Source organism: Rana temporaria, chromosome 1 (genome assembly GCF_905171775.1).
Source record: "Rana temporaria chromosome 1, aRanTem1.1, whole genome shotgun sequence".
Taxonomy (NCBI): domain Eukaryota; kingdom Metazoa; phylum Chordata; class Amphibia; order Anura; family Ranidae; genus Rana; species Rana temporaria.
Window position 1 is genome coordinate 485,638,144 of NC_053489.1, and position 16,155 is coordinate 485,654,298.

At 40.8% G+C, this 16,155-nt stretch overlaps 1 protein-coding gene across 1 annotated transcript in view; it reads right to left on the reverse strand.

Annotated features, from left to right (window-relative positions):
• LOC120918460 (EF-hand calcium-binding domain-containing protein 14-like) overlaps window positions 1-15,654 on the reverse strand; it is a 74,117-nt gene extending 58,463 nt beyond the window's left edge. Inside the window, exon 1 of the mRNA XM_040330052.1 lies at window positions 15,357-15,654. Within this exon, the coding sequence (XP_040185986.1) occupies window positions 15,357-15,463 (107 nt within the window). The 5' untranslated portion in view covers window positions 15,464-15,654. The remainder of the gene's footprint in view (window positions 1-15,356) is intronic.
• Window positions 15,655-16,155: the final 501 nt, after the last annotated feature.

A 16,155-nucleotide genomic window follows, 5' to 3' on the forward strand; every position in this document is an offset into this window, starting at 1 on the left:
TCTCAGGTGGTTATTGCTGTCTGTCCCCCCCCCCCCCGAATATTCACTGTCTCTAATTGTCCTGTTTACCATTATCATTGAAAGTAAAAGTAAAAGAAAATCCGAAATCCTGGGTTGTCCCCAAAAAAGTAATAGAGGGGGAAATTTCCAATGGAGACACTGGTTCTGGTAATCTGGGATGCCCCAAGTGATTCCTTTAATTTGTAGGGATTTCCTCTGACTTCCTGTTTTGGCTATGGGACAGGAAGTGAAGGTAAATCTTCCCAATGGGAAACAGATGTAAAAAAAAAAAAAAACTTACAATGGTTATAGCCCTCCCCTACTCTATCCAAAATGTATAGTTCTACTTTAGAGAAAATAGACTGTGCACTTTTCAAGTTGCTCCAGAGCATAGTAAATGAGGTAAAGCTTCACTTTACAAAGAATATCCAATCACATGGAAGGAAAAAGAACTGTGTTTTTGCTCGCACATAATTAGATGATGGAAGTCAGCAGAGCTCCCCCTCATTTACCAAGCTCTGGAGCAACTTCACTTGCAAATTGCTATGTGCCTTTAGTAAATCGGCACCTTTACTTTGATTGAATTAAATTTAAATTCACCCATTACATTTAGTAAATCCACCCCATTACATGTAGTAAAATCTTTCTTTCTTTTTTTTTGTCGTTACATCAGATTTTTGGAGACTTTTTTCTGCAAAAGCATATACATCATTTGCTCCAAAAAACCTTCCAACCACTCCAAACATTATACAATGTACATGCATGCACAATGGCCTAATCCCTTGTTAGAACATATGCCATACAAAGTGGAGATACTGTACTTTTTCACAATTATTTTTAGAGATGTCTTCCCACTGACAAGTTCCCACTGACATCATTAATCTTTTTAGCTATCTATAAGGGGGTAATTCTTCACAGTGACCACAAGTGTAAGCAGTATTCTTCCCACTGACCATCTCATTAATGCAGAGCTTTTTTTCTCAGAAAATAGGTGCAGGAACTCAACCACGACCCGTTCAGATTTCACAAACAGTAGAAGGGTCTTAAAGGGGCATTAAATACCGGAATTGCATTAAATACAGAGTACAGAGTTCAGGGGGTTACAAAGCTGTCACTTGTAAACACGGAAACCAGACTTCTGTGTTTACAAGTGATTGTGGTGAGCAGGCACCAAAGGGTCCGAGCCAAAGGTGGTGGAACTGAGTTCCCCCAAGTTCCCCCTGAAAAAAAGCCCTGCATTAATGTATCATGACTTGTAGATATAGTAATTGTTAGTAGGGGTTTCCTGAGACTGGGATATTATTTCAAGAGTTCCTCTGTGTTGAAAAGGCTGAAAAAGACTGCTTGAAAGTTTAACCAAAGGAAAAACTTAATTTTTCATTTTGTATAGAGTAATAGAGGGTTAGAACCCTTGTCAGTTTGTTACCATCGGTGTCATATTGGGGAGATTTACCTTCACTTACCTTTACTTCCTGTCCCATTGCCAAAATAGGAAGTGAGAGTAAATTCCTGCAAACTAACCTCCCTGGCGGTAATCCAGAGTTTGGCTTGGGGTTAATTTTCAGTACCAAAAGCGGTGACCCAGAGCCACACTCAGGGTTACACCATAGTATCCCTCTAATTTACTTACCTTGTCCCTACGATATTAGCCTTTAAAATTAGCACTTTTGAATTTCGGTCCAATCGAAGGTTCTGGTGCGAACCGAACGGGGGTGTGTTCGGCTCATCCCTATTTATGATACACCACGTGTGTTCTGTGAAAGCAGTTTCCCTTTAAATGGTATTCCAGTCACCTTCTTTCTTTTGTATTAACTACTTCCCGACGGCCATACGACTTTGTATGGCCGCAGGGTGGCTCTACTTCTCTGAGTGGCCGTCTTTATACGGCCTCCGCTCCTCCTGGCCACTGGGGGGCGCGCGCGCGCCCCCGCCGCATCACTGAGATGCCGATGCGATGCGCATGCCTGGCGGCCGCGATGTCCGCTAGCCACCCGCGATCGGCGGTTACAGAGAAAAGGACATGGATCTGTGTGTGTAAACACACAGATCCATGTCCTGTCAGGGAGAGAGGAGACCGATCTGTGTCTCTTGTACATAGGGACACAGATCGGCCACCTCTCCCAGTCAGTCCCCTTCCCCCACAGTTAGAACACTATGCAGGGTACACATTTAACCCCTCCCTCACCCCCTAGTGTTAACCCCTTCAATGTCAGTCACATTTATACAGTAATTAGTGCATATTTATAGCACTGATCACAGTATAAATGTGAATGGTGCCAAAAATGTGTCAAAAGTGTCTGATGTATCCGCCATAATGTCGCAGTCCCAATAAAAATTGCAGATCGACGCCATTACTAGTAAAAAAAAAATAATAAAAAATAATAATTCTGTCCCCTATTTTGTAGGCGCTATAACTTTTGCGCAAACCAGTCGCTTATTGTGATTTTTTTTTTTTTTTTTTTTTACCAAACATATGTAGAATACGTATCAGCCAATTTTTTCAAAATTGTTGCTCTTTTTTTTTTTTTGCGCAAAAAATAAAAACCGCAGAGGTGATCAAATACCACCAAAAGAAAGCTCTATTTGTGGGAAAAAAGGGACGTCAATTTTGTTTTGGAGCCACATCGCATGATCGTGCAATTGTCAGTTAACCTGCCTGGCGGTCTTCCCGAGTCTGACTCGGGGTTAGATTTTCCTGCTGCGAGCGGAAACCCCGAGTCAGACTCGGGCTTGCCTCGCTAGATCCACAGGCACAAGTTACTTACCTTGTCCCTGGATCCAGCGATGCCACCGCGCTGTGTGAGCGAGTGGGACCTCGCTCGATTCACACAGTGCCTCCGTGTGACGCCGATCTCCGTTCCCTGCGACGTTACGACGCACGGGGACGGAGAACGGCGCCAAATTCAAAAAAGTAAACAAACACATTACATACAGTATACTGTAATCTTATAGATTACAGTACTGTATGTAAAAAAAACACACCCCCCTTGTCCCTAGTGGTCTGTCCTGTGTCATGCATGTCATTTTATATAATAAAAACGTTTCTTTCTCCCTGCAAACTGTAGATTGTCCATAGCAACCAAAAGTGTCCCTTTATGTCAAAAATAGTTTTAGATCAGCTAAAAAACAGCGATAATAAATTATAATCACTTGCAGAATTGTGCGATAGCGATTTGTGGGGAAATTCGTCATAAAAAAAAAAAAATAATGACAGCAACAATTCTGCAACTGAGCAAATTTCAGTGATTTTGATTTGATTACATTATTGAATAATTTTTATTATAATTATATTATTATTTGTTATAATTATTTATAATTATTTATTATATTATAATTTATAATTTTGTTTTTAAAAAAATGTCATACCTGGGATGCCTATTAGAATCTTGTTTGGTCAGATTTAAGTGAGTTATTTCTAAAAATTACAGACCTACAATATAAAACGCCAAATTTCCTTGCAAATAATGGTACCGCTTTTAGCATGTTTTTTCTGACAGAATCATACCGCCAGGGAGGTTAAAGTGACGCAGTGCCAGAAGCTGAAATTTCACCTGGGCAGGAAGGGGGTATATGTGCCCAGTAAGCAAGTGGTTAATACATAACCTGCAATGAAGTTAAGCTTCACCACATTTGCTCTGAGTGCAACTGCTTTTGGAAAGTGCATAATTTATTTGCCTTTAGTAAATCAACCAAAAATCAACAAACTGTTTATCTGATGTGGACTATATACACCACCTTCTAGGACCAACAGGTACATTTCAGAAAATATACAGTATTTAGCCTGAAAAAATGAAATGATTTTTTTTGCAGTGACTACATCTATGGAATGATAATATATTAATTTTTTGGAGGTTTAGTTATTCTTAAACATGCATTAACCTCCCTGGCGGTATGATTCTTTCAGAAAAAACATGCTGAAAGCGGTACCATTATTTGCAAGGAAATTTGGCGTTTTATATTGTAGGTCTGTAATTTTTAGAAATAACTCACTTAAATCTGACCAAACAAGATTCTAATAGGCATCCCGGGTATGACATTTTTTTTAAAAACACAATTATAAATTATAATATAATAAATAATTATAAATAATTATAACAAATAATAATATAATTATAATAAAAATTATTCAATAATGTAATCAAATCAAAATCACTGAAATTTGCTCAGTTGCAGAATTGTCGCTGTCATTATTTTTTTTTTTTATGACGAATTTCCCCACAAATCGCTATCGCACAATTCTGCAAGTGATTATAATTTATTATCGCTGTTTTTTAGCTGATCAAAAACTATTTTTGACATAAAGGGACACTTTTGGTTGCTATGGACAATCTACAGTTTGCAGGGAGAAAGAACCGTTTTTATTATATAAAATGACACGCGACAGACCACTAGGGACAAGGGGGGTGTGTTTTTTTTTACATACAGTACTGTAATCTATAAGATTACAGTATACTGTATGTAAAGTGTTTGTTTACTTTTTTGAATTTGGCGCCGTTCTCCGTCCCCATGCGTCGTAACTTTGCAGGGAACGGAGATCGGCGGCACAGGAGGACGCTGTGTGAATCGAGCTCACACAGCGCGGTGGCATCACTGGATCCAGGGACAAGGGGCCAAATTCTCAAAAACTCTGCGTAACTTAAATTTCAGCAGTTAAGTTACACTGACTTAAAATTTCTACCTAAGTGCCTGATCGTCAAAGCACTTAGGTAGAAATTACACGCTGTGTAACTTAAGTGCCGCCGTCGTAAGGCGGTCCTCCTCTCCTGGGGGCGTTTAAAATTTAAATGAGGCGCGCTCCCGCGCCGGCCGTACTGCGCATGCGTGTGACGTAATTTTCCCGACGTGCAGCGCGCGAACGTAATTAACGCCGGTCGGCTTTGAGAATTTCGACGGGACACTAAAGTTGCGACGGGTGAAAAAAAAGACGCGCCGGGAAAACAATTAATTATAAAAAAAAATGACAGCGTCGCTCAGCATGCATTCCTGAGAGGGAGAACTCCATGCCAATTTTCAAAGAAAAAAAACGGCATGGGTTCCCCCCCCAGGAGCATACCAGGCCCTTAGGTCTGGTATGGGTTGTAAGGAGACCCCCCCACGCCGAAAAATTGACGTAGGGGGTCCCCCTACAATCCATACCAGACCCGTATCCAAAGCACGCTACCCGGCCGGCCAGGAATGGGAGTGGGGACGAGCGAGCGCCCCCCCCCCCTCCTGAGCCGTGCCAGGCCGCATGCCCTCAACATGGGGGGGTTGGGTGCTCTGGGGCAGGGGGGCGCACTGCGGGCCCCCCCACCCCAGAGCACCCTGTCCCCATGTCGATGAGGACAGGACCTCTTCCCGACAACCCTTGCCATTGGTTGTCGGGGTCTGCGGGCGGAGGCTTATCGGAATCTGGGAGTCCCCTCAAATAAGGGGGCCCCCAGATACCGGCCCCCCACCCTAAGTGAATGGATATGGGGTACATCGTACCCCTATCCATTCACCTGTAGGCAAAAAGTAAAATGTAGTAAACACACAACACAAGGCTTTTTAAAATATTTTATTATTCTGCTCCGGAGGCACCCCCCTGTCTTCGTTATTAGCTCAATTACCAGGGGGGGCTTCTTCTTCCACTCTCCGGGGGTCTTCTCCGTCCCATCATGCTCCGGTAGGTACCCACGTGGTGGGTGCCTACCCACATGCACCCACCACGTGGGTACCTACCGGAGCATGATGGGACGGTGATGCCTATATAAATGGGATGCAAGGCGCGCTTCCATCATTACAGCGACAACAGGCGACGAGGCAACATCGGAAGAACAGAAGACCAGAAGACCCTGGGGTCACAGAAGACCGCGCCGGCTGCCTGTTTGAAATCGAGCTAACACACAAACATAGCAGGCAGCCAGCGCTGAAGAAGAAGGCACCGGAGAGCTGCAGAAGAACCGGGGTTCGCCGAGTCAAGAGCGGAAGAGGGGAGAAGATGGAAGAAGCCCCCCGGAGTCCGGAGAAGCCCCCCCGGAGAGCGGAGAAGACCCCCGGAGAGCGGAGAAGACCCCCGGAGAGTGGAAGAAGAAGCCCCCCCTGGTAATTGAGCTAATAACGAAGACAGGGGGGTGCCTCCGGAGCAGAATAATAAAATATTTTAAAAAGCCTTGTGTTGTGTGTTTACTACATTTTACTTTTTGCCTACAGGTGAATGGATAGGGGTACGATGTACCCCATATCCATTCACTTAGGGTGGGGGGCCGGTATCTGGGGGCCCCCTTATTTGAGGGGACTCCCAGATTCCGATAAGCCTCCGCCCGCAGACCCCGACAACCAATGGCAAGGGTTGTCGGGAAGAGGTCCTGTCCTCATCGACATGGGGACAGGGTGCTCTGGGGTGGGGGGGCCCGCAGTGCGCCCCCCTGCCCCAGAGCACCCAACCCCCCCATGTTGAGGGCATGCGGCCTGGCACGGCTCAGGAGGGGGGGGGGCGCTCGCTCGTCCCCACTCCCATTCCTGGCCGGCCGGGTAGCGTGCTTTGGATACGGGTCTGGTATGGATTGTAGGGGGACCCCCTACGTCAATTTTTCGGCGTGGGGGGGTCTCCTTACAACCCATACCAGACCTAAGGGCCTGGTATGCTCCTGGGGGGGAACCCATGCCGGTTTTGAATTTAAAAATTGCCGTGGAGTTCTCCCTCAGGAATGCATACCAAATGCCGTCGCTGGAATGGGCCTTTACAAGGTTTGGCTAACTTTCCACATTGTAAAACCAGCCCTAATTTTGCGCCGGCAAATTCGGAACTTAGGCAGAAATCAAAGTGCTGAAATGCTTTGAAAATCTGCTTAAGTCCTCATTTGCATACGCAAAGCTGGATTTCAATGAGAAATGCCCCCAGTGGCGGATGCGGTACTGCATCCTAAAATCTGACCGTGTAAGTGTCTTATGCCCCGTACACACCATCACTTTATGTGATGAAAAAAAACGACACTTTCTGTGAAGTAAAAAATGACGTTTTTGAAACTTCAATTTTCAAAGACGAAGTTGCATACACACCATCGTTTTCTCACAATGATCTTGCAAAGTCAGGTTACGTTCCACCACGTTTTACCATTGAAGCTAGCTTCTGGGCATGCGTGGATGAAAAAACGTCTTAGAAAACGACGTTTTTTGCTACACACGGTCAATTTCTGTGAGGTAAAAAGTGCACTTTTGAAAAACGACACATAAAATTGAAGCATGCTTCAATTTTTTTCTGTCGTTTTTTAGAAGACATAAAACGACGTTTTTGCCCACACACGGTCAATTAAATTGACGTTTTTGAAAATGACGTTTTTTTCCATCGCAGAAAGTGATGGTGTGTACGCGGCATTACACATGTCAGATTTTCTGCCTAACTTTGGAAAAAGCCTTTTGAGAATCGTTTCCAAAGTTAGGCACAGAGATACGCAGGCTGAACAGCAGTTAAGTCTGCGTATCTCTTTTGAGAATTTGGCCCAAGGTAAGTAAACCAAGCCTGTGGATCTAGCGAGGCAAGCCCGAGTCTGACTCGGGGTTACCGCTCTCAGCAGGAAAATCTAACCCCGAGTCAGACTCGGGAATACCGCCAGGCAGGTTAATAAGATTATTTTCATATGGTTGATCTGTTTTAAATAGTTATACATGAAACTCATAGATTTTTGTCCTCAACATCTTAAACCTCTTCTTGGTAAAAAAAAAAAAAAAAAACATAAATCTTGTGTTCTTTACTATCCATACCATACACAGTGGAGTTAAATAATGATTTCCCATAGCAGGAAGTCTTTGGTCTGTGGCATGCATACAAATTGAACTTCAAAGTAAAATATTTTTGTATTTTATACACTATGCAAAGAGAGGTCACAAGAATGTTGAATGGTGCCATTAAATAAAAATGTAAAACAATGATGTGGATTACATTTCTTCTCTGCAGCTGAAGCAGACGTTATGATAATGAAATGCACTAAGACAATATGCATAATAGCCTGGATTACTTTATTTGCTAATCAGTCTGGATATAAAAATAGATTATGTTCTGTAAATGTCAGCAAAAGTCAAATCCAATGAGAAGAAAATTTTACTGAAATGTGTGCTCATGAAAAAAAATAAGGCAGCATGAATTCAGCTTAGGGAAAATGGAGACTTGTAAAATGATTAATAGAGGGTTTTATTGTATAATAATGAGAGACAAATTAGTTCTACATCCTCAAAACTTTTTAATCTGTGGGCAAATCCAGTCTGCTGATTCAGTATTTTATCCGATGCGGTGGTAAGAATAAAGGTAGATTTCTGGACCACAGTTAATAATTTATGAAAAGCCAGATTTAACTAAATTACCCAGGTATCGTAGTTACGCTACGCCGCCGCTACTTTGAGAGGCAAGTGCTGTATTCACAAAGCACTTGCCTCTAAAGTTACGGCGGCGGAGCGTAAATCTCCCGGCGTAAGGGCGGGGAATTCAAATGATGAACAGGGGGGCGTGTTTTATGTAAAACAAGCTTGACCCCACGTAAATTATGCTTTTTTCGTAGGGCGCATGCTCAGTATCACATTTTCAGTATTGGATTTTCAAATTAAATTACGCCCGCTCAATGCCTAGATGACGTGAACGTAATTTCCGCAAAGCCCTATTCGCAAAACATTTTACGCAAACGACGTACACGACGGAAAATTCTACGCTGGCCCGACGTCCATACTTAACATTGCGTACGCCTCATAGAGCAGGGGTAACGTTATGCCAAAAAAAGCCTTACGTAAATGACGTAAAAAAAAGCGCCGGGCGGACGTACGTGTGGATTGGCGTATCTAGCTAATTTGCATACTCGACGAGGAAATCGACAGAAGCGCCACCTAGCGGCCAGCGTAAATATGCACCTAAGATCCGAAGACGTACGCCAGTCGGATCAAGCCCACATTCAGTCGTATCTTGTTTTGTGGATACAAAACAAAGATACGACGGGGCATCTTAGAAATTACGCGGCGTATCATTGATCTATTGATACGCCGCCATAATTTCTTTGTGGATCTGGGCATATATATCTTAGGTATGATTGTAGGTTTGAGTTAAGTAAAGTAATCAAACACAACTGAAAATCTGAGGCCGGAAAACATATGATTTCCTCTATCCAATCAGATGACAGTTGTCATTTCAAAGTGACTTACAAAATGATAACAAATGTTTAATGTCTGCTATGGAATCTGCCTTTACTTTGCTTGCCTTTATTTCTGTAATGACATAATATTGCTATAACTGTTTAATAACTTCAGCCCTGGAAGGATTTTACCCCCATCCTGACCAGGCCATTTTTTGTGATACGGCACTGCATCACTTTAACTGACAATTTTTACGGTCGTGCGATGCTGTATCCAAATATATATTCTTCTACATACTTCTTATAAAATCGCAATAAGCGTATATTAATTGGTTTGTGCAAAAGTTATAGCATCTACAAAATAGGGAATAGATGTATAGCATTTTTATTATTCTTTTTTTTTATATACTAATAATGGCAGTGATCTGCTATTTTTAGCAGGACTGGGACATTGCGGCGGACAGATCGCACACTTTTGACCATTTTTTGGGACCACTGACATTTATACAGCGAACAGAGCAGGCCCCTGATTACTGTATAAATGTCACTGGCAGGGAAGAGGTTAACACTATGGGGAAATCAAGGGCTTAAATGTGTTCTGTCAGCTTGTTATAACTGTAGAGGGGATGGGACTGCCTGGGGGAGGTGACCAATCGGTGTTCCTATATACTAGGGACACATGATCTGTCTTCTCTCCCCTGCCAGAACATGATTTTTTGTGTTTACACACGCCGATCCTTCTTCTAATGCCGCATACACACCATCACTTTATGTGATGAAAAAAACGACGTTTTTAAAAACGTCACTTTAAATGACCGTGTGTGGGGGAAAAAGACTGTGTGTCTTCTTAAAAACGACAAAAAAAAATTGAAGCATGCTTCAATTTTATGTGTTGTTTTTCAAAACGTCATTTTTTACTTCACAGAAATTGACCGTGTGTAGCAAAAAACGTCGTTTAAAACGATGTTTTTACACCCGCGCATGCCCAGAAGCTAGTTATGAAGCGAGCTTCAATGGAAAAACGTGGTGAACGTAACCTCGCTTTGCTAGAACATTGTGAGATTTTTTGATGTGAAATTGGGACTGATATTGAACATTCACTGAACTGTATTATCCATTTTGTTTTTTGTTTTTCATTTTGTGCATTTTTTGTTTATGTACTTACCCACCTAGTCACAAGTGTGTAGGTTGCATTTCCCACTGTGTTCGTACATTGCACTTTCCCATCCCTTTGCCCCTTGGGCCCATCTGTGCCCCCGCCCCCCGTTCCACCCCACCACACATCCCCCTAACCACACCCCCCCTCCCTTTACGGCCCCTCCATCTTCCCAATTGTTTTTTCCACTAGTAGTTTTTCACAGCGCAGACATCATATAATTTTTTGTATTACCACTTTGTCTAAAATAGGATAGACCTTCTTTTGTTTGCTGCAGTGTATACATCCACATTTACCATTCATCCCCTCCCCCTTTTTTAAGTCACATATCCTACACAGCGCAGGAGTTTCACTTACCATTGTGAGAAATACGATGGTGTGTAGGCAACTTCGTCTTTGAAAATTGAAGTTTCAAAAACGTCGTCTTTTACTTCACAGAAAATGTCTTTTTTTTTTCATCACATAAAGTGATGGTGTGTATGCGGCATTACTCTGTTAGGAGCGATCGCGGGTGCCAGTGGACATCGCGGCCACCAGGCAAGTGCAATGGCTCCTCAGTACCCGTGCACCCGCTGCGGTACGATAAAGCCAATGCGTGAGCCCGGTGTCAGGCACCCACGATCACTCCTGACAGAGCCAGAATGAGGATCTGTGTGCTGAAGGGTTCAAAGTTTGCTTCCCTTAGTGAAGATGTCAGCGCCTGCACCCAAATACGACTGATGAACTGGTTCGGGGTGCCGACATCACTCGATCCCTGGACAGGTAAGTGTACTTATATTAAAAGTCAGCAGCTACAGTGTTTTGCTGCTGACTTTTATTTATTTATTTTTGTCCAGAATTGATTTCCTCTTTAAATACTAGTGCTAAAAAAAAGCGCAAATTAGGATAATAGAATAAAATATTAGAGATAAGTGTAAAAGAAAACTATTAAATTTATGTATAGAAAATACAGAGTGAATTTTGTGAAACATTGATCTAGGAGATTTACTGCAAGATAGAAAATGAATCAGACTTTTTATGGTACACTGTACACTTGCAGTCACTGTGTGAAATCTCACCTGTATTCATCAATAAACAAATACAGCTTGCAATGTTTTTTGCCAACTAATTATATTTTGATTTACTTTAATTAAATTTTTCAAACTGTACTAGAAAAGGACAACTATTATTGGAATGGTTGTACCATAATATAACCATTTAAAATATTTATATACCGTATTTATCGGCGTATAACACGCGTATAACACGCACAGGCATGTAACACGCACCCTAACTTTAAGAGGGAAGATTCAGGAAAAAAACTTTCCATAGCCCCCTGCAGGCACAGTTTACCCTCTATTTTCAGGGTAAAAAAGTGAGTGTTATATGCCAATAAATACAGTAATTCTGCCAAAAAACTTTAGTTATAAAAGTTATAGTACAACCGTAGATGTAATACAATGTATTTACAAAAAGACAGTATAACACAGGAAACAAACAGTCAAATACACAGAAAATTTGAATATATACTATTTATATATTTGCTTGCACAGTGGTCACATCAAGTGGACAGTTACTTGATAAGCACTTTACGCCAAACTTTTTCTTTCAATCAATTTCTTTTCAAAAAGTGCTTTAGATTTTTCCCTGTGCATTTCTAAAATCAGTTTCCATGAAGAACAAAGTCAAATAATCTTGTGAATCAATATTAAAAATTCATACTCCACAGCTTTTGGTTTATTGAGTGCCACCTGCATGGAGATTAATGATCAAGTACTTTTTTATGAAATTACTTTGAGAACCTGCAGGCAACAAAAGTTACAAAGCTTTACAAGGCAAACACACTCATCCCAAAAAGATCACATTTTCTATTTTTAATCTTCTTGCTGAATTATCAAATGATGATGAGTCGGTTAAAACCTGAAGGCCTACATTTTATTCTATGGGGTAGGGGGGTTATCAAAAAAGTATTATCAAATTCATAATTTTTTTAACATAAGTTAATAGACAGTAATACATAGCCAGTAAATGATCAGGCACAGTATTTGACATTATGTTATATTAACCTGTAGTCTGATTCCCATTTCACATTAAAATGTATCTTCCACTAAATTGTATCATTTTTTTGTTTTAGATAAAGTAGGGAATAGTTAAAAAAAAAAAAAACACCTGTGAGTTTTCTTTTTCTTTTCTGTGTGTATCCCTTTGGTGAGATTTTCCTTCACTTTTTGTCTAGAGACATGACAGGAAGTAAAGGAGATTCTCAAATGGAAAGGAAATTCTGGGCCAGATTCACAGAAGAGATACGACGGCGTATCTCCTGATACGCCGTCGTATCTCCTGATACGCCGTCGTATCTCTGGGAGTATCTATGTGACTGATTCATAGAATCAGTTACGCATAGATAGCCCTAAGATCCGACAGGTGTAATTGACTTACATCGTCGGATCTTAGGATGCAATACTTCGGCCGCCGCTGGGTGGAGTTTGCGTCGTTTTCCAGCGTCGGGTATGCAAATGAGCTTTTACGGCGATCCACAACGGTTTTCGCGTTCGTTACGTCGTCGCTAGTAATTTTTTCCCGTCGCAAAGTTAAGCCTGTTTTAACATGGCTTAACTTTAGATGAGCCATGTTAAAGTGTGGCCGTCGTTCCCGGGTCAAATTACAATTTTTTTTTTTTTGCGTAAGACGTCGAGGAATACGAAAGTACGTTACGCACGTCGCCGTTCAAAAAAATTACGTCACTTCGCGCAAAGCACAAAGGGAATTTCAAAACGGAGCATGCGCAGTTGAATTGGGCGGGCTTGGGCGGGCTTGCGCCAGACGCCTTTACGTTACACCGCCGTAAGTTTACACGCAAGTGCTTGGTGAATCAGGCACTTGCGCTGAAAACTTGCGGCGGTGTAACGTATAGACGATACGTTACGCCGCCGCAAGTATATGTGAATCTGGCTCTCTCTTTTAGTGAACAAGTGTCCCCATTGGAAAATTCCCTCTTTCACTGATTTTTCGAATCTGCTTACTTGTGCTATAGCAATACTAAGCAACTAGCTTTGTGATGAAACTACATTTTTATTTATTTTTGAATGAAAGGTTAACACTAAAGTTTAATAGTATTTTTAAAGATTTTGATCAAAAGAGTGTAGATAAACCACTGATGTAATATAAATGAAATGAAAGTGCAGCGCTGTGAATGTGTAAAAGAAAAAAGCTGTTAGAAGCGCTGCTGTTTTTCTTGGGAGACACCTGAGGAAATGGAGGTATAGGAAACAGAAACGGGCTAAGAGAACAGATTGGTGGAGCCTATCGATTTTTGGTATTGATATGATGTTGCTGTTCATCCCCCGTGCTGGTTCCTGTGAAGTGACTACTTTGTCAGTTTCTATTCCTGATTGACTCCCTGCCACTGGCTGGGGGTCCACACAATTTGGTAAGAGTACCCAATCATCTTGTTTGGTGATGGTTGCACAGTCCATAGTGTACTCTTTCCATGGTGGTTTCTCCGCACGGATGCAGACCATACACATTCATATAATTTCTGAACTGTCCTCAACCTAAAAGTCTATTTACATGGAATTATTGTATTATGTGCATTTACTTTTGAACAGGGTGGACTGACCATTCGGGCACACAGGCAATGCCCGAGGGCCCCATGCCACTAGGCGGCCCCATCAGGGTTGCCAGCCTCAGTAAAACTAGGGACAGTATGTAAAAACCTGTGTTTTTTTAAAAATCCCATGATTATAGCTGCCCTGCCTCTCCAGTACCTTTTCAGTGTGTGTGTGTGTGTGTGTGTGTGTGAATTCTGTGTGTATGTATACGTTGTGTGTGTCTGTGTGTGTATACTGTGTATGCATACTGTATGTGTGTGTGTGTGTATACTGTGTGGCCCCATAATCTATTGCCTGGGGGCCCCATAATCTTCTATTGCCCGGGGGCCCCATAATCTCCTATTGCCCGGGGGCCCCTTAATCTTCTATTGCCCGGGGGCCCCATAATTTCCTATTGCCCGGGGGCCCCATAATCTCCTATTGCCCGGGGGCCCCATGAGTTGTCAGTCCGCCCCTGCTTTTGAATAGGATTGGTGGACATTGAGATTTTTCTCGGTGGCACATTTGCACTTTATTTTGTTTTATGTTTATACAGGTGTATTTCATCATCCCTGTACATTTGATATACCTATAGTGTTGCACTGAAACTTTAATTGCTTTTTTTCTTTTGCTCACTTAGAGCAGTGCACTTTAATTGTATTTATCTATACACAATTTGTCTAATTGCAGTGTTAGCAGCTTTCACATTTCATTAATTTGGTGGCACGGTAATTCTTATAATTTATACACTGATGCAATATACATTTTTACAAAAAAGGTAAAAAAAGTAAAACAATTCAGCCAAAAGCCTAACTGTTATTTTATGTTTATATAAAATATCTAGTTTTGTGGAGAATGGAAAGTCCACTTTAAATTCTTTTAGAAATGTCTTCATGTGCACATTTTATTCAAGAATCTTTAAAAACCTTAGTTAGCATGGACAATTATATGGGGGCATGTCCTTCCTTACATAGCAGGCCTTAATTTCAAGGGCACATTGAAAAAAATATATATATTGATTTAATAAGAGTGTGTTCATGGCAGGGTTTATAGTACTTTGAGAAATATTAAATATTAATAGTCAGTGTAAAAAGCATTTGACTAGCAAAAGAACCAAGGCTAAGGTCATCAAAACCTTGTAGAACTTCAGCATATACTATTTGAATCTGAATTCATGACACTATATAATGGACCTAACTTTTGTTTATTGTAACAGTATTAAGTCACAGATAATAGTAAACCTTCAGCAAGTGAAGCAACTATAACTTTTTCCCAAACTGATGAACTCTTTTTAGTACATAAAAGTATGTATTTTTTCTGTGTCAGATTTATTAATAAATATGTTTTCATTGTCTGCCCCGCGTGACCTACTAAATAACTCTTCAAAGAAAAATTACAAAAGTGTAGCATTACATATATTTTGTTTACTCGTAAAATATAAATACTAAAAAACATTAAATCAGGGTGAACCATAATACATGCAATTAAACAGTAAATCAATATTTTCAATGAATACAAGCAATTATATAGACAATAGTATAGTAGTGTACTTACCCATGAGGCTTATTATCTGTAGAATCACTTTTATAAAAGTCTTCTAAGTCAGATTCATCATTTAGAAGAGCATAATTTTCCTGTTTTATTGTGTCCATCTTATGCATATATTATGCACAATAATGCACAATTCTTTGTGTTCTTGCTTTAAAATATCTGTATTCGGTGTACAGGGTATACAGAGATCCCTCTGTCCTATGCACCAGCACCAAGCTGCACTGATCCCGTTGAATGACTTCAGGAATGTAGCTGTATACAGTTCCACTGCTGGTCTGAGACAACAGGTTTAGTATCTGAAGCAGGTCATCTAATAATGAACAAGCTAAACAATGGTTCTTTGGTTTTTAGAAAAAAAAAAAAAGAAATTTGATAGGAGAACATACCAAAGTTTCTTTTAAGACACAGGAGTCAATTCACTAAGAGTTAAATACAGCATGGATTTTTGCCCACAAATAATGAGCTAGTTATTCCAAAAGTAGTCAATTAACTAAAAAATGTATTAAACCAAATGGTTAAATTTTTTTATTTAGTATTTCTATATTTAGCACTTAGTTTGGTATTATTTCTAGTTGTTTTATCAATTTTTTTTCACAGCCATCAACACTGCAGCAGAGTGAAATCAATGAAGACACACTAAGAATTGTGAAACTATAAAAACATACTTAGTGCACTTTCATTCACAAAATTATCTCTCTTTGGTGCAATGATACAAATTATTTAGATTCTGGAGCAAATACCATGGCATTCTCACACTGTTGCATTGGGGTTGATTTATTAAAACTTGAGAGGGCAAAATCTG